General features: G+C 34.6%; 1 protein-coding gene across 1 annotated transcript in view; it reads left to right on the top strand.

Annotated features, from left to right (window-relative positions):
- Nucleotides 1-26062, top strand: part of LOC125650227 (N-acetylated-alpha-linked acidic dipeptidase 2-like) — a 64803-nt gene that overhangs the window by 6434 nt on the left and 32307 nt on the right. The window contains exons 3-6 of the mRNA XM_056153827.1: nucleotides 13583-13656; nucleotides 18105-18245; nucleotides 19595-19730; nucleotides 24516-24638. Of these exons, the coding sequence (XP_056009802.1) occupies nucleotides 13583-13656; nucleotides 18105-18245; nucleotides 19595-19730; nucleotides 24516-24638 (474 nt within the window). The remainder of the gene's footprint in view (nucleotides 1-13582; nucleotides 13657-18104; nucleotides 18246-19594; nucleotides 19731-24515; nucleotides 24639-26062) is intronic.

Genomic DNA, 26062 nt, shown 5'->3' with positions numbered 1-26062 from the left:
AGCTACAGATCAATTTTTTAAAGTTTGGTCCAATTTATCGACATTCAGCAAATATATGGCCCTTGAACTTGAAAATTTTCTAGACCATTTAGGTTTCTAGACTTTTTTTAGCTCCCTAGAGGCAAAGGGTGTCGGGGTAGCGCTCTCGCTTCTCACCGCTGCGACCCGAGTTCGATCCCTGTGATCGGCAGTGGTTGTATGTGAGAGGGTATGGTGGTCGCACCTCGGACACGTGGGTTTCCTCCAGGTACTCCGATTTCCTCCCACATAAATGACCCCCTAACATCTGTGCATCAAAGGACATGCTTTCGAGCTTTCATGGGTTATCCTTGGTATTTATGTATGTATGTTTGTATGTACATGTATGTATATACCTAATAAACATTCATTTATTTATTTAAAGTCTCAAGTGAGCTTTTTTGATTTTATACTTCTTCTCAAGAACCATTGGGCCAATTTCAAGCAGATTGCCACAAAGCATCTTTTTGTGAAGGGGATTCTCGTTTCTTCAAATGAAGAGCTGTGCTCCTTTCCAAGGGAAGATATTTAAGGAATTTTTTTTTTTTTTTAATTTTCCTTTTTTATTAATCAAACAATACAAAACATATGTAAAACAAAGAAATTTACTGAACGAAAAGAGAAAGGTGTATGTTTATGTGTCTAATATTTTACACTTGAATTTGAATAAAAGTTTGAAAGACAAAATGTCCTACATAACAGACCTCATGCAGCTACAGTCTAATCATGATTATTTAAGCATTGCTATTTTAAATGGTAATTGAGTACAGTGGGTATAAGCTCGTGTTCAAGAAATCTTAACTGTGAATTTGTACATTTTTGGTTTACAAAATGCCTAATGTTTGTTCAGAATACATGTTTATAGAAAACCTTACATGTATGTTGAAAGCCTTCTAAACCAAGCAAGTGTAATTTATGAGGTTTGTTGATACATGTACCAAGACCCCAGGAGCCAGCTAGGATGGGGCCACAATAAGGATTCAAAGTTTAACATTGATTTATATACTTAGGAAAACTTAAAAGTCTTCTTTCCAAGAACCATAAGGGTGCAGACTTTTGAATTAGCATACAAGCATCTTTATGCAATGTGAGATCAAGTTTGTTGTTATACACCTTCATTTTTTCCTATATAAAACTAATACGATGTAGAACCAACATTTTAACACCAATTAACTCTCAAACTTGTTGCAATAGTCTGCCATTTTTCTATTGGCTACACAAGTCACATGATTCTCGGCCTGCTGCTTTGTTTACGTAATGGCGAGGTTCACTGATTTAACTAATAATGAAATACAGAAATTATTAGATGAAACGCAGAGCAGAAACACAAAAAATGTAATTAATGATTATTAATTAGAAAATTGAATGTTTTCTTTTAAACCGGTGGATACCTTGATGAATGTACAGCATTACACTGTCTTGTTAAAAGTTCAAAGTCAATAAACCATGTGCATCTAGAAAAGACAACCTAAAAATGAAGGTGTATAACAAAACAGTTATTGACTGGGTTCTCTGACAACAGCTGTTTTGTTTGACCCAAGATTGAAGAACGGATCTGTTGGTTTCGAGCAAGGGATCCATTCTTGGGTCAAACAAAACAGCTGTTGTCCAAGGACACAGTCAATAACAATATTGATACCATGACCACAGGGGCCTGGGCAGGGCCACATTAGGTGTTCAAAATTTAACAGTGGTTATAAAAAGGAAAAATCTTTGAAGATCTTCTTTTAAAGTCTTCAATGACAAAGGTAAGAGTTGTCAGATTTATTTGCAAGTTTTCTTAAAATTTAGTCATGCCATAACCCCTAGGGTCAGATTGGGGCCACATTAGTGGTTTAAAGTTGAACAATGGTTTTACATATGTACAGGGGTTACTTCAATCTCCTACAGTTTTTGACTGAGATTCAAAATGAAGACTGCATAGTTATGAAATTGTTAACATGAAATTTAATATAACAGATTTAGATCTATTTCCCTTGCTCCATGTCCCAGGGGATCCGGGTTAGAATAGGTCCTCAGTACCCCTTGCTTGTTGTAAGAAGCGACTAAATTGGGCAGTCCTTCAGATGAGACCGCAAAAACCGAGGCCCGTGTCACAGCAGGTGTGGCATGATAAAGATCCCTCCCTGCTCAAAGGCCATAAGCGCCGAGCGTAGGCCTAAATTTGCAGCCCTTCATCAGCAATGGTGGCATCTCCATATAAGGGGGAAATTCTCCAGTAGTACAAGTGGGACGTGAAATAATATACAACTAACCCTTGCTCCATTTAAAATAACACAATGAAGAGATCTAGCTTTTATATGAAATAGATAAAATTGGTCCATAGGAGATATTTAGTAAAAAAAAATTGAGAGCTGAAAGTAGACAATATAAAACTTGGTGCAGAAGAAAAGTTGATCAGAGTTTTGTTTCAATTTGATAGCTCCGGCTTGATCTTTAAGTGTCATTGATCAATGAGAATTTTGGGTTCTCTCCATGTATATATTATATGTCATTTAGAATATGGTTAATATGCCAACATTTACAAATAGATGTACTCTTCAGTGTTTCTTTCATTAACAATGCTTTTCTAGAGCTGCCTCTTTGAAAACAGTAACTTCCATATTGAGTAGTCAGTAATTCAGGTTTATGACTGTTTTGCATCAGTAATCTTGGTTAACAATCAAGGAGATGTAGAGAGCAATTTGATCAAGCTGAAATACACTTCAATCAAAATGATGTACAGGCACTCCAAAAATATATTTTGAAAAATAGTGAGATAGCAGAAGAGGATTGGGACGTGTAGTAATGTCTAGCTGTAAGGTTTTTGGAGCATGATTCGTATAGTTTACTGTACACATGGGAGCTGTGAAAGTGAGGCCAGATTTTGAAGGTTTTGTGGAATCAATAATTTGTCTTTCTAACAATGCTTCTGACCTACTGATAATCAAGTTTGGAAGTCATTTTATGGTAAACAATGTCTCCTGGGGGGAAGAGATCACTCTTACAAGGCTCCTAAATTTGATTTCTGAATTCTGCTATTTTTTCTTATCATTTTGCATTTATTTTGTTGATTTTCATGGCAAGAACATTTTGGGTGATTGTTTCAGAAAATTAATTGTCAGGGGCAAAAATAATGTGTATAAATGATAGAATTTAATATAACAGGGTGATAAATGACATTGTGCTGTTGGAATTTGTAGCCCTGTTGATCTATGGAAATTTCATTATATCAGATTTAAGAAAGATATAACAGCTTATTCCAGATGAAATGAAACTGGTTATTTTGAGATGTCAACTTATTTTGAATTAAAAGTAGATCCCCAAATATATATCTTACCTTTTTTTTATCTTATCTTTTTTCTTTGCATCAAATGTTGGTTAATATTGAAATATGTAATATATCTCTTAATCTGAAGTTATTGACAGCTAGTTCTCTTATTTCCAGGTTGACTAAAACTCCTGTTTCACCTCTTCAGAACCCCTCCTTTAATGTTTCAAAATAAACCCTAAGAAGTAGAGAATTGTTTTTAGCTCACCTGAGCTGAAAGCTCAAGTGAGCTTTTCTGATCACCTGTACTCCGGCGTCCGTCCGTCCGTCTGTCCGTCTGTAAACTTTTCACTTTTCAACTTCTTCTCAACAACCACTGGGCCAATTTCAACCAAAGTTGGCACAAAACATCCTTAGGTAAAGGGAATTCTAAATTGTTAAAATAAAGGGCCAGGCCACCTTCCAAGGGGAGATAATCAAGAAAAGGTAAAAATAGGGTAGGGTCATTAAAAAATCTTCTTCTCAAGAACCACTGGGCCAGAAAAGATGAAATTTATAGATAAACTTTATTAGGTAGTGCAGATTCTAAATTGTTAAAATCATGGCCCCCGGGGGTCGGATGGGGCCACAATAGGGGGTCAAAGTTTTACATACAAATATATAGGGAAAATCTTTAAAAATCTTCTCAAGAACCACTGAGCCAGAATAGCTGAGATTTATATGAAAGCTTCCTCATATAATGCAGATTCTAAATTGTTAAAATCATGGCCCCCAGGGGTCGGATGGGGCCACAATAAGGGGTCAAAGTTGTTTTTTTTTTTTTTCTTTTGTTTTTTTTTTCTTTCTTTTTTTGTTTTTTTTTTTGTTTTTTTTTATATAGTGCAGATTCAAGTTCGTTAAAATCATGGACCCAGGGGATTGAATGGGGCCTCAAGGGGGGCATCAAAGTTTTACATACAAATTTATAGGAATAATCTTTTAAAATCTTCTTCTCAAGAACCACTGAACCAGAAAAGCTGAGATTTATATGAAAGCTTCCTGATATAGTGCAGATTATAAATTGCTAAGATCATGGCCCCCGGGGGTCGGATGGGGCCACAATAGGGGGTCAAAGTTTTACATACAAATATATAGAAAAAATCTTTAAAAATCTTCTTCCCAGAACCACTAAGCCAGAAAAGCTGAGATTTATATGAAAGCTTTCTGATATATAGTACAGATTCTAAATTGTTAAAATCCTGGCCCCTGGGGGTCAGATGGGGCCACAATAGGGGATCAAAGTTTTACATACAAATATATATGAAAAATCTTTAAAAATCTTCTTCTCAAGAACCACTAAGCCAGAAAAGCTAATATTTACATGAAAGCTTTCTGACATAGTGCAGATTCAAGTTTGTTCAAATCATGGCCCCTGGGGTAGGATGGGGCTACAAGGGGGGATCAAAGTTTTTCATACAAATATATAGGGACATTCTTTTAGAATCTTCTTCTCAAGAACCACTGAGTCTGAAAAGCTGATATTCACATGAACAGCTTCCTAACATAGAGCAGAGCTAAGTTTGTTCAAATCATGGCCCCCTGTTGTAGGATGGGGCCACAATAGGGGATCAAAGTTTTACATACAAATATATAGGAATTTTTTTTTAAAAATCTTCTTCTCAAGAACCACTGAGCCAGAAAAACTGATATTTACATGAAAGCTTTCTGATATAGTGCAGATTCAAGTTTGTTCAAATCATGGCCCCTGGGGGTAGGATGGGGCCACAAGGGGGGATCAAAGTTTTACATACAAATATATAGGAAAAATCTTCAAATATCTTCTTCTCGTGAACCATTGGGCCAAAGAAGTTCACATTTACAAGAAAAATTTCTGACATAGTGTAGATTCAAGTTTGCGAAAACTATGGCCTCCAGGGGTAGATTGGGGCCATGATAAGGACTACGGTTTTAAATGCAAATATATATAGAAAGTCTTCTGATATGGACCAAGGTGACTCAGGTGAGCGATGTGGCCCATGGGCCTCTTGTTGATTTTGAGAGGTCAGACATAAATTTTTCTAACATAAGAAAAATAATTGTCTGCTCTGTACTTTAAATTGAGAACCCTTTGCTGGATATCATTAATTATTTATAAATAAAGGTCTAAGAATCTTTTGAGTTCACCATTTTTTCCTGATATATAGTACATACTTTATAATGCACTACATATTTTGGTCTTGTATGTTTTTATGACTCCTTCTGATTGACTGTCACGAGGTTGTGGGTCAAATAAATCTGTGAAAAAAACCAGGCTGCTCAGTGTCTGGTAGCTCAATGATAGAAAGGCTCAAGTGAGCTAAATTTATCAGTCGCCAACTTGCCATCAATATTTTGTAAACTTTAGAACCTTTTGTCATCAAGTGGTATTATCATTATAGACATTCTAAATCTAAAGTGGCCCATCCTTTTCAATATTACCACACATGGGGATGTATGCTTCTAAAACATTTCTTGGTTTGAGGTAATTTTAAGCCTGAAAAGAAATTGTTGTCCAGATGAATGAAATGAATTCTATTGGTTTGTTAAGTATAAATTAACCATCTGGATCCAGAATTTAAATTTCCTGATTAATGATGCAAATTGAAAAGCATATAAAAATTGGTTCCCACAAAAAATTTAGGGCATTTTTAAAAAAAAAAAAAAAGATATGGTAAAGAATTTGGTAGAAAATGTCATCCCATTTGCTAATTGTATTGTCAAAACTTTGATAATTTCTCATTTTTTGACAGAGTCAGTTATGTAGTTGGTTATAATTCCACACTTTGTTAAATATGCATGAAATCTGCAGAAAACCATCCATTAAGCCGACATTCAGACATATCCAATGCCACCAGGCTCCAGATGTAAATGCCATCAGTGTGTGTGCCAGTGAATACTGCTGCTTGCATATTAAAACTCCTATTGATAATTCTCTCAATGAAGCTTAGTTAGAGGTGTTATGAAACAATAAGTGTCTTTCACATATTTTGAGTTTCAGTGCAGGAGTGTAAATAATTACTATGATCTACATTTTTTAATGTTCCTCATTTGTTTAAATCCTCAACATGCTCTTATCTTTGGTATTGAAAATTGTTTATTCAAGTCATCTTGCTGCCGTGTCTGTCCATCTAAATGTATTCCTATGAAATTTTTCTAGTCATGTCACTCAAGGGTTTTGATGGTAGGTTGATGACTCAAATCTAATACATGTATTAGTAAAAATGCACTATTTATTTTAAAATCTTCATTTTGACTCCTGGACAGCCAAATTTAGTCCGTTTATTAATAATGAACATTCAGGCTTGTGCCGAATCTGTGAAAATCACCTGGGTCAGGCACAGTGGGTTGGGTTACCAGGGTGTGGTTTATATAGTGAGGTTCCCAGGGTGTGGTTTATATAGTGAGGTTCCCAGGGTGTGGTTTATACAGTAAGGTTCCCAGGGTGTTGTTTATATAGTAAGGTTCCCAGGGTGTGGTTTATACAGTGAGGTTCCCAGGGTGTGGTTTATATAGTGAGGTTCCCAGGGTATGGTTTATATAGTGAAAATGCATTGAATATTTTTAAAAGATCATGACCTGGCTTGGATTTATTTTATTTTAGTAGTCAAAATTTGAGTAAAATTTCAGACTTAAGTCCAAGTTTTGACAAAAGTTTTTTTGTTATGTCCCCGAGATCGAAGACCTTGGCCATCTTTGGAATTGGCCATTATCGGGGGCATTTGTGTTTCACAAACACATCTTGTTTTTTGAGAAATTCTGGGCTGGATGCAGAGCTAATGAGCTTGAAGGTCTCAATCCACTTTAGGGGTGAGGATTCCAGCACATGATCATATGCATCATACCATAAATATGTGTTACCTATATCTAAGTATTATTTTTACTTTTGAACAGCTGGCAAATGAATTTGGCACTTTGTCATGATTGGAAGTCTCTACTAAAATTGATAAAAATTGATGGTCACTGGGTCAGTGGTTCAGGTCCAGCCCAATGTATGGCTGTGTAGCGGTCAGCCGGGTTTGATTGCTGGTGCCAGATAGCTCAGTTGGTAGAGCACCTGACTAGAGATTCAGGGGCCCTGGGTTCGAATCCTGGTCTCACCCGGTCCGTTGCATTTTCTCCCTTCCTGTTACAGCTGCATGGATTGTCATATTGCAAAAACTGTAAATTCTTTTTAAATATCTGAACATATAGGGAAAATCTAGGGGCATAGTGAAAGCTCAAAGGCTGCTTAAGAAACTAAATGATCATATATATAGGAATCACAATACATATCTGTCATCTCTGCTATCCTTCCATCCTTCTTTGTAATATAGATATAGTCAAACCTTGATATCTTGAACTTGACTGGGTCAAGAAAAAAATCAAGATATATGATGGCTTGAGATTTGAGGTTAGAATACATAAAGAAACTGTAGTTAGACTTCCAACTCGGGCTTTGATACATCCATGGTATTCAAAATATTTATGTTCGAAATCTGTATATTAGGAAATCATCACTTGCTACAAAAGAAGAAATATTTATATGGATCACAACTTTGTAATGTAGAAACATAATTGGCACAAACAAATGATGACACAGACTATATAATGTCTGATGTTATAATGGCTGACTTCCTTAGAACCATAAATGGAAAAATAATTTTTTTTTATAAACATCATTTATCTCGTGGTTAGTTCAGTGGACCACCTGGAGTCTGTAGATCACAAGTCTAATCTTGTAGGGTTTTAATCTTCAGCTAACTTGAGTTGAAAGCTCAAGTGAGCTTTCTTACTTTTTGTCCAACGTTCAACTATCTGTCTGTCCGTCCATAAACTTTTAACATTTCTAACTTTCTTCGCCACAGGGCTAATTTTGGCAAAACTTGTGACAATTAGCTTGCTTGGGTTAAGAGGATTCAAGTTTGTTCAAATAATTAGTACCACACCCTTTTTGAAGTGGAGCTAATCAAGAATTAGTAAAAAAAAATTTTTTTAAAAATTGGCATCTTTTAAAAATCTATTTCTCGAGAACCACTGGAAGATTTCAATCAAACTTGCCACAAATCATCCTTGGATAAGAGGGATTCAAGTTAATGCAAATAAAGGGCCATTTGTTCTCTCTAAAGGGGAAATAATCAAGAAAAGGCAAAAATAGGTTTGTGTCATTTAAAAATCTTCTCAAGAACAAACTGGGCCAGAAAAGTTGAAATTTACATGAAAGCTTCCTGACATAGTGTAGATTCAAATTTGTATGTATCATGATCCCTAATGGGGTAGGTTGGTGCCACAATACGGGATCAAAATTTTACATAAGAATTTATAGGGAAACATCCTTGGATACTTGAGTATTAAATTCAAAGTTGAATCTCTTATGGGGAGTATGTCCTCTTGTATCTATCACCACTCTTAATCTGCATTTCATGGTAGCAATTGATGTTGAACTGTAATTACGTTGCTTGTGGGATGTTATTCCACTTCTCTTGAAAGGCATCATGCAATTGCTCTGTTGTTTCCGGGAGATTTGGACTTCTGCATACCCATCTGTCAAGTTCATCCCAATTGTGCTCAATGGGGGGATATTGCTGGTTAGGGAAGAATGTCAATGTTGCTCTGCCCAAGAAACTCCCTGCAGATGCATGCTAAATGACATCAAACATTATCCTTTTGGAAGATGTTGAGATTTCCCCATCTTGCAATGAATGGCTGCACTATAGGGCCAAGATCTCATCATGGCAATGGCCATAGGTGAGGTTTCCTGCAATTATTGTAAGCTCTTGCATTCACAATGTATAAAACCCACCCAGACCATTACACTCCTACTGCCAAACCTGTTGCTTTCTAGCACACAAACGTCAGTGTAGCATACATTTCGACATTGACCGACTCTCATCCAACCATCACTACAGCGAATAAGAAATCGTGATTCATCACTAAAAATAACATCTTGCCATTTGAGAAAAAGTAAATGCATAATAGGATGTCCATGAAGCTCTCTACAGAATTGTAAAATTCATGGCTCCTGGATCAGGGGTTCAAGCCTTTGAACAGGGCCAATAATAATGGCCACATAATAAAAATGTTTAAAATTTTTATTTTTTCTTCTCTATTTTCAGTCTTGGGGGGTAAACTAGATGTCCATAATGTCCTCTTCTTGAATTGTAAAATTCATGAGGGATTCCAAGGGGGAGGGGTGTTGTGTTAAAATGATATATATATGCTTCAAACTTCCATTTCCCTTCTTTTGTAATTGAATAGGAATTGTTGCATATTTTGAAACATCATAAACATGTGCATTAAGGACTCCATAAATACAAATATGAGATTTTATTTATGGGCTATGATACTCAGGTGACCGTTAAGGCCTTTTAATCAGTTTAGATTTCTTATGGCAAGATTTCATATTATGATCTGTGACATTGTGACCATAACCTCCTCCAGAACAGCATGCAGGTCTTGTTAGTCATGTTGATATTGAGGTATCCCCATGTTGTGTGAAATCAAGTTCAGTTATGTTAATTGTGGCCCTTTGGGGCTAGGTTGGAGCCACAATATGGCAATATGGGGTCAAATTTTTTCATGTGAATAAAGATTGATTTTTTTTTAAAATCCCAACAGCTGAACAAAAGTTAGACCACCATGGTGGTCCATGGACCTCTTGTTTTTACTGATTACTTTCTATTAAAACTTGATTTTTTCACTAAAGGAAGTAAGATTAAAGTTTTCAATTTCAAAATATCATTATACATACCCTCGTGTGATATGTGTCATCAACCCTAATTTATGTTCATTTGGCCAATTAGGTCAAGGCCATAAAAAAATCCAAAACATATCTCCACCTGCCACAACTTTGTAATTGAGGGATAAATAGAAGTTCATACACTTGGCACAAATGTTGCTTATGACTTACTAAGACATCATGGAATCAGTGACCTACTATGATTTTCTAGCAAGTTTTAAAAACTGTTAATGGTAAGTAGTAAGTATTTCATCACCAAGTACTTGTACTCTTTTAATGATGCAATGTAAAACATAAATTGTTTTCCTTGTGTAATAGCCATTACACTCGCTGTCTGCTATCCTGTTGACTTTTGATTGATTTGTGTTGAAGGCTTGAGATTTGCTTAATTGCCTTTTATGGTACTGTTCCTTGTTTTTGGCTTATTTAGGCATCTTTTCATCACAGGTTCTCTATTTTTTCAGGAAGCAATGGTTTTTGATAATACAGAAGTTGATTATTTCTTCAGTGGTAAAACAATCTTGTTTATTTTGCCCTGTCTTAGCCAAGATCTAATGTGCAGCTAGTGGAGGTGTGATATTCTTGATTGTTTGTGGAAGCAGTATCTATTTCTACTTTATTGGCTTTTCTGCGCCACCATGTGGTGTGTTTAAAGTGCAGTCACAACTACTGAAGCTGTACACAAACAAGAATATACGTTTCCTATAGCTAAACATCAATTGATTATCATGCAACAGTGTCCAGCTCTTGCTTTAATTTCTAGGGCCCCTTGTCTTTGATGCTGATACCCTATAGTAAATACCATCTACCCATCAACACAAAGTCTTTAGTATATAAATATTGCATGTAGTTGAGGGTAACATTGAAAATTTTCACCCCAAGAAAACCATTGTCAACCAAGGCATAGCCTCAACTACATGCAATATTTGTTTTATTATACTGAATGTTATGTAAACAGGAAAGCAGAATAACTTACGTCTGTTGACATTTGATCAATCACTGTCATTCGACATTCCGTATATCGATGCTGGTATTCCCGTTTATTACAAACGCTCAAATGACGTCGTCTAACAATCTATGGCGAACCGTATGCACATAAATTTGACGCATATGTGATAATTTTTTATAATATCACCCGTTGTCAAGTACTGTTACCCGTTGCTAGATATTATCACCCTGGGGCGCATGCTTTCTGTTCTCAGAGGGTAACAATATGTTTTTTCAAATGCTTCTCGACCAATCAGATTCGAGTATTTTACATGAAAGTATAATAATTTTTATTAACTCACCTGAGCTGAGAGGTTTGAGTGATCAAACTTATTGAACGAAGTTTGTCTATATTGTATGTTGTCTGTAAACTTTTCACATTTTAGAATTCTTATAAACCAATTTCAATCAAACTTACCACAAAACATTTTTGGGTAAAAAGATTAAAGTTTCTCAGAATAGGGGAGATAATTAATAAGAAAAAGTGAAAATAAAGTGGAATGTTTAGAAAGTCCTTTAAAAAAACCCACAGAACCAGAAAAGCAAAAACTTGTTGAAAGCATCCGTATGTACAGATTTAAAGGACCTCCCTATACTCTACCTGTAGCTTGTGGTCACTTTTTACGATCCGTCTTTTCAAAGAAAAATTAATTTATCTATTATACTCTTTGATCTATCAAATACTGATGCATCTCCAGTAAGTGTACAGTCCTTTTCCCCTGGTGGGATATTGGAAGATAAAGGTAGAAAAATAAGTTTTAAATGATCACCCTTAGCCTTGAAATCTACAGAATTATTACCCTAGGTCAATATAGGTAAATGAGATAGAAAGAAAGCGTATAGTTTTTGCAGATTTTTAGTTTTATGAATTTCATCACCAGCAGAAGATTAATGTCCAGTCTTGGAAATCTGGACAACCTTGTGCTCGATATAAATAATAAAATGCCAAACCTCTAAGTTAAGGTATTAATGAACATCTTGGGCATTGTAATTGAATTGCATAATTCAAACTTTGATGTTTTACAAAATCATCGGGGCCGTATATCACAGCTAAAGTGGGGAGGTCCTTATTGTTAAAAAATGAGCTTGGGCCATGATATGGATTCAAAGTCTTTACTTAGAAACATAGGAAAATTCAACAGAAATCTTCCCAAGAACCACAAGAGCTTAATTTCACAATACAATATGATGGTAGCCATGTATTTGGATCAAACCAACATGGCAAAGGGTCCTTACTTCATATGACAAGGCAGTGAGAATCATAGTACAATATACCATTGGAATTTTTCTCATATAATCATCAAAAAAACTTCATGATCTAATAACAAGAGTTGAATTTGACTACAAAACTATGGACAAATTCCACTGGTTTTAACACTTAATCAATGAATTTTTCATTACTGGTATGAAAAATACCAGTTTTTGCCAAATGTATAGGCTTGCAAGAGAAAGAATAGACCTTTCTGAGTTTATCAGAATGCTGATAATGTTAATTATTAGAACAAAAGTACGTTGTTGTATAGAGCTATGGTCTGGATGATAGATCTCTGTTACTGAATACAGCTTACTCCACTTATATTGAACTTGCTTGTATTGAATCATCACTTGTATTGAATTCAAAATAAACCCCCAACCAGATTCAGACTATTTCTTTGTATTATAATCTTGGTTTATTTTGAAATATTGCTTTTACAATCTGTTGCCAGTTGATGGTGTACTGTTCGTATGATTGTTGTATATATAACATACATGAATAGATTTGTTTATGGTGTAAAACAAGCCAGAAATGCACATTTTGTGTTTGAGCACTGGTGTTGCATGGAAGACAACCTTGTTATTGAAATACACAAAATTAATGGTAGAAATGTTGAATATATTTTAAAAACCTCAAGGTTAAACTATGGAACATACTGTCTCTTGTTTTCTTTTTTTATTACATAAATAATGAAACAATTTGCACAATTTTTTTGCGAAATAGGTAAGATATACAAACTTTATTGTAATTGAAGCTGTGAATGATGAATATACGATGTATGACAACATGCATATATAACACATAAATTTCCCACTTTGATTTGACTAAGAATTGCCATTTTCAAGCCCTATTTGGCTTCAGAAAGTATGGCTTACACTATAGCATTGACATATTGATAAGATTGGCACATTTTAATCTTTTTGTCTTAATGTTGCAAGTAAATGTTTTTGATCGACGCATTTGGCCATTCATTTGGCTATTCATTTCAGATATTCATGTTTGAGAATTTTCAAAGAAAATGCAAAAATTTCCAACAACTTTGTAACTTCATATTCTAAAAGAGGAGTCAATTTTTGAGGAATATGATTTTCAATTTAGTTTCTGACTATAACAACTTGGAAATTACTGAATTTCAGAAAAATCGAAGAATGTTTGAATTTCAGGGCCAGAATTGGCTCTTGTTGGACCACAGTAGTCCTTTTAAGAAAAGGGAAAGTGCCAGGAATGAACAAAAATCTCTATGTACAGTAACTATATACCAAGGTGTAGATTTTACTTCTGTATTGAAATCACTGCTTTGCATTGGTAATGTTTATATTGTGCTTTATTATTTCATCAGGATTATGACCCAAATATCAGAAAAATGCTGCAAGAAGACCTCCAGGACATTGTTAATATTGAAGATCACGTCCAGTGAGTATAATGTGGACATTTTGTGTGTGTTGTGGGTTACTTGTCTGCAATATAAGGATACTTCTTTGGCATAATGAACAAAAAGATATTCTATTTATATATATTTCTTATAAAAGTTCACATGATGATTTAGCTTTCAAGCACTAGCTGACATAAGAAAAAAACCACTTACTGTATTCATAATTTGACTCCACTTTTTTGGCACACTGTTTTTCCCTATAATGGCTCTAGAACTTCATTGTTATTTCGGATTTCAAACATTTCGGTTGAGCATCACTGAAGAGACAATATTTGTCGAAATGCTCATCTGGTGCATCAAAATAAGTTTTACATTGAGCACCCCTACCCTATAAATGCCCCCCCCCCCCTTCCCAACTTTTTTCATTTCCCCAACTCTAAAAGAATTGAGAGCCCCCTATTTAGATACAGTACAACTTACTTTATATTGGTAATAACTACTTATAATATCTTCATGTATTTACTATGTTGTTTTGAAATAATAAATAAGACCTGAGTGGATTATATTATCATCATGAAAAGTGTTGTTTTAAAAACTAGTGTAGAATTTAATATTTATTCAAATATTTCTCAAAGTCAAAATATCACTGAAATATTTCAGCACAAAGTATTAGATAACTGACCCCCCCCCCTTCCAATTTTCTAAGCACCTGGGGGACTAAATAGGAGAAATATGGTATTAAATGACTATCAGTCTGGTCTAATAGTTAGGTCACCTGATCTGAAAACTCAAGTGATCTTTTCTGTTCAACTTTTCTCAGTCATCAGTTTGTAAACTTTTCTCAATTTTTACTTCGATCTTCTCAGGACCATTTTGAAGCAATCTTGGCATAAAGCATTCTTAGATGAAGTTTGAACAAATGCAGGACCACACACTTTTCCAAAGGGATAGAATTAAGATATACCCTGTAGTATAAATATGGAAATGTATTCACAAAATCTCCCCCTTAAGAACCAGTCATAACTTGCATGAAAGTTTCCTTATACAGCAGGGTTTCAAGTTTGTTCAAATTATGATCCTTAGAGCAAGGGACTTTGATTAATTTTATTCCTGGGGCCACAATGGGCGCAAGAAATATATAGGAAAATCTTATAAAAATATTCTCCCTTAGAACCACAAGAGTACATTTGTTAAAATGATATACATGTACAAGCCCTTGGTTTCCAGGATGGGGCCACAGCAGGGGGGGGGGGGGGGGAGGTCAAAGTTGCACGTTGAAATATATCAGGAAATTATTTTAAAATCTTCTCAAAAACCACAAGGGTACAATATGTTAATTTGATATGCAAGTATCCTGATGTAGTATAGATTCAAATTTGTTCACACCATGATATCAGGGGTCTTGTTGGGGCCACAAGAGGGATTTAGGCTTATACAATTGTATACCGGTGTATTGGCAACATCTTTAAAAATCTTCTATAGAACCACATTAGTGTAAGATGGGAAAAATCAGGGTGTTGACATTACTTCAAAAGATCAAGAACTTTAAAGTTTGGACAATTAAGAGTCACCTGTATATTTCAATGTAAATCTTTCTAAGCTTTCTGTGACCCCACTCTGAACCCAGTGGTCATGGAGTGGACAACACTGAACCCAGGGGTCATGAAGTGGACAACACTGAACCCAGGGGTCATGAAGTGGACAACACTGAAATGAGAAATTACAGGGGACTATATCCTCAGTAAAATTAGTGAAGTGCATAGTAAAATATCACTATTTTTTCCATCAATTGAAAAATTTAAAAGTGATGAGGGTTTTTCCTGTAGAACAAAATCACAGCAAAAAAATTGTCTCAAAACTATTGGAATAAATCTTAATTGACAAAATTCACGAAGTATAGACAATTTTAATGATAAACATTGTGTGCATTATAAATGCTAGGGGAATACTTTTATCTCAGTTGTGATGTCAAATCTGCTTACATAATTTGATGGTTGTGACGTCACATCAGTTTATGAATAATAATGGACGTAGACACTTCATCTGATACGGAAAATCTATGAATGTGCACTTCTAGAATTAGAAGTGCATAGAATTTGTAATATCTAATTAAAAAGGTTATTGATTGAATATTGGGAAATTTGTGCGCCTGATGCCGTTGCATGGTAAAGTAGACTTAAGTTGCGAAGTTCACTTTGTGCAATGACTAAAGGCAGGCATATTTCCTGATATTTAATCAGTAACCTATCAGAGATTTTAACACTATGGTAATAATTCACCTGAGCTGAGGGCTTGAGTGAGCTTTTCTAATCAAATACAGGGTTCAAAATTAACTTTTTTAAGCACTAGTCTATACGGACTAGGCACTGTTGATGCTCACTAGTCTGCAAAGCATTTCACTTGTCCGTCCAGTATATCATAAAATGATCTTCATTTTAATCAAACCAAACACATCACAATTGCAAACAATTCAATTTCTGACACCTACAGAAGAAAAAGAGACCACCATATTTTATTTCGCATTCAAGATCTTCAGAAGCATACAATATTAACCTCCGAGTTAATCCTTTTATAAACGTCCATAAGTGCGTTCGAGATCGACGTTCCTGTTGTTTTGGTGCTCAGATCTTAGAGTCACAGGAGTTCGAAATTTTATCAATAAAGTCAATAAAATTCACTCGATTGACCAAGTCATGAGCTATAGTGTTACAAACTCCTGTGTTAGAGTCGTGAATGACGAGAACATGTGCGCACAAACGTGCATGTTCTCAGACCAAAGCAAGAACCAAGAAACCAAAAAAGCCAAAATCTGTAGGAAATATTGTTCATTTATTGAATATTCAAATGTGTTCATACCATGACCCCCAGGGTCAGAACAGGGCCACAATAGGAGTTCAAAGGTTAACATTGGTTGTATTTAGGAAAACTTTTATTAAAATCTTCTCAAAATCCACAAGGGTGTAAATTGTCTTAATATTCAAGAGTTCAAACACCATTATTTAAGGTTATATGTAAGAAAAGTACTTGAAAATTTTTCCAAGGACCTCAAGGGCACAGATAGTCAAATTAACATGCGAGCATCCTCATGTAGTGTAGTTTCAGAAATGTCCATAACATGATGATCCCTAAAGAAAGGCCACAATAGGGATTTTAAAGTTTAACATTGATTACATATAGAAAAATCTTCTAAAAAATTACAAGGATACAGATTGTTAAATTTACATGTAGTATTTTATGTTGATTTTTTTTTTTTTAACCACAAGAACACAGATTGTCAAATACTCTGTAAATCATTGTCGCAAGCCACGCCTATTGTCTTCATTTACACTACGTCAAATGGAGTAGATACTACCAGACTCAGTAACCATGGCTAGCGACGGTGCCTGTAAATATGCATGCATCTTCATGTAATGAAGAGTGTTTGTTTGACAGGACATGCTAGTTTGAGCAGTATTGAAGAGTGTTTGTCTGACAGGACATGCTAGTTTGAGCAGTAATGAAGAGTGTTAAATTGTTTGACAGGACATGTTGTTATACCCCTATAAAACAGTTCCTATATAACTCCTTACAAAAAAAGTCCAACAATTCGACTGTTCTGGCGAATGTTGGACCGGGAACTGTTAAAATCGACTGTTAAAAAAGACTGTTGACCGATGACGTCATATGGCGCTAACTCGAGTTATCTTTTCGTGCTGTTTGGATAAAGAGAAATGGCGGATGCACATTTTGCGACAACAACGGAAGATGAAATTCAATTAATTCTTCAAAGTAGGGACAGCAAGAACATAAAAAAATATCTCATCATTTTCTAGAATCAATTGTATACTTATTTTTATTTTATTCGTGTTAAAGCGGTTATACGCAAGTCACATGATTCTTGGTCTGCTGATTTGTTTACGTAATGGCGAGGTTCACTGATTTGATTGATGATGAAATACAGATTTTATTCTAATAGATGAAAAGCAGAGCAGATACACGAAAATTGTAATTATCAATTAGGATATTGAGTATGTTTTCTGTTAAACTAGTGGAATCTGTGATAAATGTACACAATCACACTGTCGATCCGTTTAAAGTCAACAAACCATGTGCACCTAGTAAAAACAACCTAAAAATGAAGGTGTATAACAAAACAGTTATTAACTGGGTCCTCGGACAACAACTGTTTTGTTTGACCCTCGAACAGATCAGTTGCCCTCAGCCTACGGCTTCGGGCAACAGACCCGTTCTCGAGTCAAACAAAACAGCTGTTGTCCTCGAACCCAGTCAATAACTGTATACTAGTTTGAGCAGTAATGAAGAGTGTTTGTTTGACAGGACATGCTAGTTTGAGCAGTAATAAATAGTGTTTGTTTGACAGGACATGCTATTTTGAGCAGTATTGAAGAGTGTTTGTTTGACAGGACATGCTAGGTTGAGCAGTAATGATGAGTGTTTGTTTGACTGGACATGCTATTTTGAGCAGTAATGAAGAGTGTTTGTTTGACAGGACATGGACAGGATGCATTGGACTGGCAGCTGTTGGGTCTACCTTGAAGGTTGTCATGGGAACACATGACATGTGGCAGTATTTCCCTCTTGATGACCTCTCCTGGACCAACTACTCAGTGCTACTGTCATATCCATTTCTGTAAGTTACTAATACATTGGATATATCCAAAAAGAGTCAGTTCAATATGGGTATTTTGGCTCATTTTCTAAATCTTAAATTTTGAAATCCAATCAAATGACTGTATTACTTCAGTTGATTGGGATATCAGACAAAACACTGGAATAGGAAACTTACGCACAAATACACTATATGCATTTCATGCATACTAACCTTCCAAATTTTCACTTGATACATAAAGTTTTGCATAAATTTGAGTGTTTAAAAATTTATTCATCTTATAGATTCAAATTTATTTCTAATCATAGCCACTGGGACTAGGGTGGAATACAATAGGGGATTTATAATCATAGCCACTGGGGCTAGGGTGGAATACAATAGGGGATCCAAGTTTTGAATTTGGATATAAAGGGGAACAAATTAAAAAATCTTCTGAAGAACAACAGGGCCTTGATAAATCATATCGATATGCAAGCAATCTCAGGTACTGTAGATTCAAGTTTGGGGAACAAAGTTATGTGGATTCAAGTTTTTTGTTCTTGTTTTTTCAAATTAAATTATGGACCTTACGGTTAGAGTGGAGCTAGAATCAGAGGTCAAAATACTTGATACATAAATATAGGGAGAAATGTCTTTTTAAAATTTTTTTCCAGAACAGCAAGGCTAGGTTAGTAATATTGATATTGAGCATCCCTATGTTGTATGGATTCAAGTTTGGTTATATCATGACCCGGTGAGGTTAGGGAGGGATAGAAATCTAGATTCAAACTTTTTGTGAGAATAAATAGGGTAAGCAATCTTTTAAAAAAAATCTTCTGATGAAGAACAGCAGGGCAAGCAGGACTTCGGTGAGAGTTGTGGCCCAAGTGTCTGCTACCTGTGTCAGTTTTACATGTGCTTAGAGTCTGTTCTATAACTGGTCTAGCATACACAGTGGAAATGCAGAAATCAAAGTTCTGCTCTCATTTGCTTTCTGTTAAGTTGTGTTTGGGTGGAACTGTAGGAATGCTTTAAAATCATTGGAATGCTTTTGCATGAATGAAAGTGAGTTTTTAGTATTTCGCATGTTTCAGCACTTTCAAAATTCAGTGCTAAGCAGACATGTAGATTACAATAAAACAAATTAGCACAAATATCTTTGTACTGTATATTCATGTTTTAAATTAGTATAAGTCATAAATTTATATACAGATGTAAAGCAACAAAGAAAAATGCACTTTGGTGTTAGATTATGAATTTTTGCATGTACTGCTTAGATAAAAACATATGTACAATGCTTAACCAATTACAACCCTGACCTGTACACACCACAGTTTTATTCTGATTTGTTTTCTGTATACTATATTACAATCTTTCATTTTGTACAATAGCCAGAGTCCAAATAGAACTGCTATAACACTGGAACAGCCAGACGGCACCACCATCTGGAATGCAAGCTTCCATCTTTCCTCTGAGCATCCAGAGCAAATGCCCTTCAATGCTTTTTCACCTGAGGCATCTGTCAAGGTAATGGACACCACCTAAATTTACAGCTATGCACTCCCTAGATAAATACCTATAGGTATAGGTACTGCCTAAATGATTCCTTATAGATACGCACTGATATCTACCTAAATAATTACCTATAGATACGCACTGATATCTACCTAAATAATTACCTATAGATACACACTGATATCTACCTAAATAATTACCTGTAGATACACACTGATCTCTTCCTAAATAATTACCTATAGATACACACTGATATCTACCTAAATAATTACCTGTAGATACACACTGATCTCTTCCTAAATAATTACCTATAGATACACACTGATCTCTTCCTAAATAATTACCTGTAGATACGCACTGATATCTACCTAAATAATTATCTATAGATACGCACTGATATCTACCTAAATAATTACCAATAGATACGCACTGATATCTACCTAAATAATTACCGATAGATACACACTGATATCTACCTAAATAATTACCTATAGATATGCACTGATATCTACCTAAATAATTACCTATAGATACACACTGATATCTACCTAAATAATTACCTATAGATACACACTGATCTCTTCCTAAATAATTACCTATAGATACACACTGATCTCTTCCTAAATAATTACCTATAGATGATCTCTACCTAAATAATTACCTATAGATAAGTATTGATCTCTACCTAAATAATTACCTATAGATATGCAATGATTTCTACCTAAATAATCCACAAATTTTTTACCTATGCATGGTGCTCAAGGCAGAAACACGACCTGTTACCTCCATATTTAAGGTCAGATCTGAAAGATCCAGGACTTTCACTTCTAATGCCAGACACTTGGCAAAAGAACCTATGTTAAATGTCTTAGGTACTGGGATTGAAAGTTGTTAAATGTCGTAGGTACTGGGATTGAAAGTTGAACTCGAGGCCTCCCGTTTGTGAATGCTCTAACTATTAGGTTCCCTCGATCTGTCAGTACTCTGTTGAAGTTTGTATCTCAGGAAAGTATGTTATACAGGAAGCAGAGCATTACTGTGGAAGTCTTTAATAATACATATTGTATGCTCGTACACCAGGTAAGCAGTTTACCGAATTCTGAACATTGATCTTGTTTCTTGTGTTCTTTTGGGATGTAATCTAAAGTACAATGAAACTGACATGGAAATGAATAATTAAATTGCAGTGATCCTTAATGTACATGTGTACAGGATGTTAGATTTCTGAAATAGGATATTTTGTGAAAATTCTTTTACTAGTAATATCACCTTACTTACATTTTGCAATTAATGCAATTGATCGGCAACATTTTCATAGATAGATAAAAACATATTATAGCTCACCAGCTAGAGTAAAAGCCTTTATGATGAAAACTTGTTCACTTTCCATCCATCTGTCAATCTAGCTTTAACTTGTAGTATTCTCTTCAGAACAGTGTGTGTCTTTCATCTTAAATCTGTGCACAAAAGTTTCTATAGTGGATTATTTAAGAAATTTTTTTATTTTAAAATTTGTATTGTAGCCTCTTATTGGCTGTATAATGTTTATCTCACTTGGCTAAAGCCAGACTGTGAGCCGTTGGCGTCATTTCTTAAACATCCACCGTCTGTTTGTCATTGGTGTCTGTAGACAATATTACATCTGTATCTCATGTCCCATATTACCTCTTGAAAAGTGACATTACTTTTTAAACCTATCAGAACTTCATTATGGCTGCCATGACTTTTGATTGGCTTAGACAAAATTGACTTCATCTCCAGAATGACTGCATCCTTTGTTATCATACTTGGTGGAAAACTATACAAATGTTCCTCTTGTGTCCAACAGAATTGCATCAGGACTTGAAGCTAACTTTTTTTATTATATGATTGAATAATTCCTAGCTCTCTAATTGGCTGAGATCCAACAATGTAGAAATCATACTACGTTATGTTAACCTGCACGTGACCTTCCAGGTAAACATAAGGAATTATTTTTCCCACATAGGACCAAAAATAGACCTTCCAGGTGAACATAAGGAATTATTTTTTCCACATAGGACAAAAAATAGGTCGTTGAAACTTACAATTAAAGCAAAGAACAATCTTGAAGGGTTTTTTAATCATTTAATCATATAATAAAACAATTATTGCTGTTTTTGAGGTCAATACGATGATTTAGCCACCTTCGAAGTACAATATTCACCTCACCCTTCGGGCTCGGTGAATATTGTACTCCTCAGGTGTCTAAATCATCATATTGACCTCAAAAACAGCAATAATTGCTTAATGTCACCAGTCCAGACTGGTGGGGTATAATTTTAACCAGTCTGCAGAAAAATTTACCACTCTAACAGAGTTTTCCAGAAATAATTAAACATTTTTCGTTAATGTTATTAATTAAAATGGAATTTAACTCAATATGCCTCAGACAATATTGTAACACTTAAATGTGGGATTTGTATTTACGAATCAGATTCGTCTGATATATCTACAGATCGAAGCATGCCAAATGTGCATTAAATTTCATAAACCTGTATATTTTTCAAAATGATGCTTTAGAAAATTAACCAGTCCTATCGGACTGACTAAAACAAATGCATGTCAGTCCGCCAGACTTTTAACCAGTCACAGACTGACGGGCATATGTTAATTTCGAGCCCTGTGCATAGTATATTACATGTGATATGATCTTAAATCCAATGCTGCAGTGGCCTCAAAATGCTACAGATTGGGCATGATTTCCTAGATTTTTTAATCAATATTTTTAAAAAAATTTTTTTTTACATATAAAGCAATAAATCAGCTATTTTCAGCCCCAGTTTTAGTTGTGGAAGATAGTTTCCAGAAGATTGAATGAGGCTGTAATGAATCTGAGTCTTGGTTGGAAGCCATGTTGTGGGTATGGAATTTGGATGGATGGTATTATATGATGATGAGTCCTTATAGCTTCAGCATTTTTTCAACTAATTTCATAAGACATGGAAGTAGAGTGATTGGTCAGAAAGTACAATGGCCTTCACTTAACCAGGAATTCCACTTGTGGCATTCTCAGTTGTGCCGATTTTTAACTTTAGGCTTCCATTCTGGTCTTAAGTAAGGTTTAAACTTTACTGAAGGAATGAAAGGGATGCAGCAATGTGCAACATAAGCTAAAAGAATCAATGTCATCAACAGAAATAAGCTTTCTTTCGAATGATACTTTGCAACAGTTCATAGTCATGTAGTAAATGTTTACATGTGCTTTGCGCCACGCTGACAGCCAGAGAGTTATGGGGTTTGCATATAACATAATTCTTTACATTTACAGTAGTATAAATATTACTTTTTTGAGTGATCCGAATTTCAATGTGGCCATGATGGCATCTAATTGACTGTTATTCAAGCCAGGTAAGCAATTCAGGCACTTAAAAGGTAAATAATATCCATAGCCTCTGGTTATCAATCTCCTTTCAAATTGTCCTCGCACCAAATTTTTCTTTCAGTGGTTTCAAGTATGAGATTCTGAGATGGCTGCTATTGTCTCTAATTGGTTAAAATCATTTTTGTTTTACTAGAATGACTGCATGTTTAGTACAAGTTAGTCCAGAAGAAGTTTTGTCTCTATTCTCAATAAGATCAGAATTCTCAGTAACTTCTAATTGGTTGAACCACTTATGTCTTTTAAAACTTCTCTGAATGATTAACAAACTTGTTACAAGTATTCAGTGATTAGTGATACGACATATATTATTGATGTTATTGCCTCCCACTTTTGTGAGAGCTCTTTTATATAATTTGTTCTATTTGTTATGATTTGGTTTCAAATTAATATTTGATTGCAGAAATAAGATGTGAACTTGAAATTTTAACAGAGATTGGTATCAATTCTCAAGGTCATGTATCAAGGTCAGTACAGCAAATGTTGCAAAATTAATTTGTTTCAGTCAACATCTCCTTTTAGAAAGAAGACATCATCTTGAAAATTTATGATTATGTCTATTACACAGAACATTCAACAAGAGAGGCACGGATGTTATCAATGGTCTATGTCAGGATGGGAAAGTTTGCCAAATTGGTTTTCAGTTATTTTCTCCAAAATATCTCCTCCTAGGAATAAAAAATCTACTTGAGACTATACATATATAATAGGCCACAGAATAAGAAATCAATTGGTATTTGATTTCAGGGTCAAAGATCAATGTAGGAAATTTTAAAGTAAAATATATGCCCTCGATTCCTTGTTTATGGAAACTCTGTTTGAAACAAAATAATGTTCATCTCTTCCCAGAGTTTAATACTAATAACAATGCAGTGTATGAGATATCCACTACAATGTGCTTTGATGTGGTAGACATACAGTCACTAAATTTTCATCATTAATTCCTTACATCTGACTAGGTGTAAGCCAAGTCTAATGGTAGTCAATAAGAAATGCCAGTTTGGGCAATAACCATGATTTATGATGCGGTGATGGTATAACAATAGTTAGAGGATGTAATAATCATGGATAATCTTCATTTTCTTGTGAAAGTTCCATTGTTTTAATGTTTTTCCACAGTAGATTTATTTCTTATTTATGAAAAACTGATTGTAAATGTGGCTCAGGTGAGCTATGTAGTTCATATGATATTAAATTTTTTGTACAAAGCAGTTTCATGAATAATGCAAATAAAAGCAGGATATTACTAGAAGTGCTTGTCATTTCTGTAGTTGAATACTTTAAGCTTAATGACAAAATCAGTATAAGATTACCAAGTTGGTCTTAGCAATACATTACTCATAATTTCCACTGCTCATTAATGTTTGATAGATGTTTAATGGGTGCTACTGTTGCAGGGAAAATTAGTGTTTGCCAATTTTGGAAGGAAAACAGATTTCCATACTCTAGACAGCCTTGGCGTCTCCATCAATAACAGCATATTACTGATCAAATACGGCAAGATCCACCCAGCCAATAAGGTAAATCAATAGTGTGTACGCAAATTGCCTTAGAAGTCTTTTAAACAGATACTTCACTGTCTAGTACTTCAAAAGAGTGTTAATTTTAGGAATCACATTGTTTGTTTGTTCATCATCACTTTTATTGTGACTTGATGTCTTGTATAGTTTTCAACATAAAGGTTTCATTTTATACAAAGGTAGTTGACCATTAAAATGAAGACACCTAGTATAAATTTTACAGTCATGAGGTCAAGGTCAAAATGGGCTTTCAATTTGTAAGTTTATGCTTTCATCATGACTTGATAAGTCGAAAAAAATTTGACATAGACCTTTCATATTTAGTACAAAGGTAGTTGATGATTTAAAAAAGACAACTAGAGATTTTGTGGTCTCAAGGTCACAATCAACAGACATTCTATCCAAGTTTAATACAATTTCATTGTGACACAATATCTTGAAAAGTTTTTGACATGATAGTTTTTACATTACATAGAATGGTACTGATTTACATAACACAGAATCAAAGCTAAAATATTGCTCCGATCCTTGTATTCAGACGGTCTAAATTTGGTTGTCAACATTAAATGGGTTATATTTTTAATTTTTAACATAAAAAATGAAAAATATTTCTTTTGAAAAACATGAATCAGTCTCTTTAATGATCAATTACCTCAGTATGAAATATGAATGTGTTATTTGAAAATTTTCAAGATATCACAGGGACAGAGTAATTAAACTTTGAGTGAAGGCCTCATCATGATCACCTCATGATAACAAAATCTATAGCTGTATTTATATATTTGTCATCAGATTACACTTATTTTATTTTCATGTACTATTCTTTTATATATATCACTCCTCTCTGTCCTTACAAGCATGGTATACTGGTCGTGGTAGACTAGTGGTAAGGGAATTGCATTGCAACCAGAAGGTCCTGAGTCTGATTCTTCAACTTAATTCTTCCATTGTGGCCCCTGAACACAAAACGGTCGTTTATACAGACTGTATATAATGTTCATTAGGCTCTTTCAAAATTGTGAAATTCATAACCCTTTAATCCATGGTTCCAGCCCCAAAGTGGGGCTCTGTGGCTCATAAACTGAATCTGGATTACTTTATCAAAAATACCTAGTTCATATTTTGCAAAAAGGTTGCTTTTGGCTGGGTAATGTGTCATGACCTTGATCTGAACCAAGGTCAATGTCATTATTAATAAGGTTGATTTAACCGTTTCCATATCTTTTTCATAATATTATTTGGTGATATATACTGTCTATATTTTTAATAAATTGAATATGGTTTAAGCTTTAAAAAAAAAATACACGTCTTGGTTGAGTAGTTCAGAGATATTAGTGGCTCATATTTGGCGCAAAAGTTTATATATGACCAGAATTAAAAGAATAAAGCATCCTTTTTTTGGAATTGCTTTTCATAGTTTTTTT

The sequence above is a fragment of the Ostrea edulis genome, chromosome 1 (assembly GCF_947568905.1).
Source record: "Ostrea edulis chromosome 1, xbOstEdul1.1, whole genome shotgun sequence".
In the NCBI taxonomy this organism is placed as follows: domain Eukaryota; kingdom Metazoa; phylum Mollusca; class Bivalvia; order Ostreida; family Ostreidae; genus Ostrea; species Ostrea edulis.
Note: the sequence above shows the minus strand (reverse complement) of the source record. Positions and strands in the feature narration are given on the sequence as shown.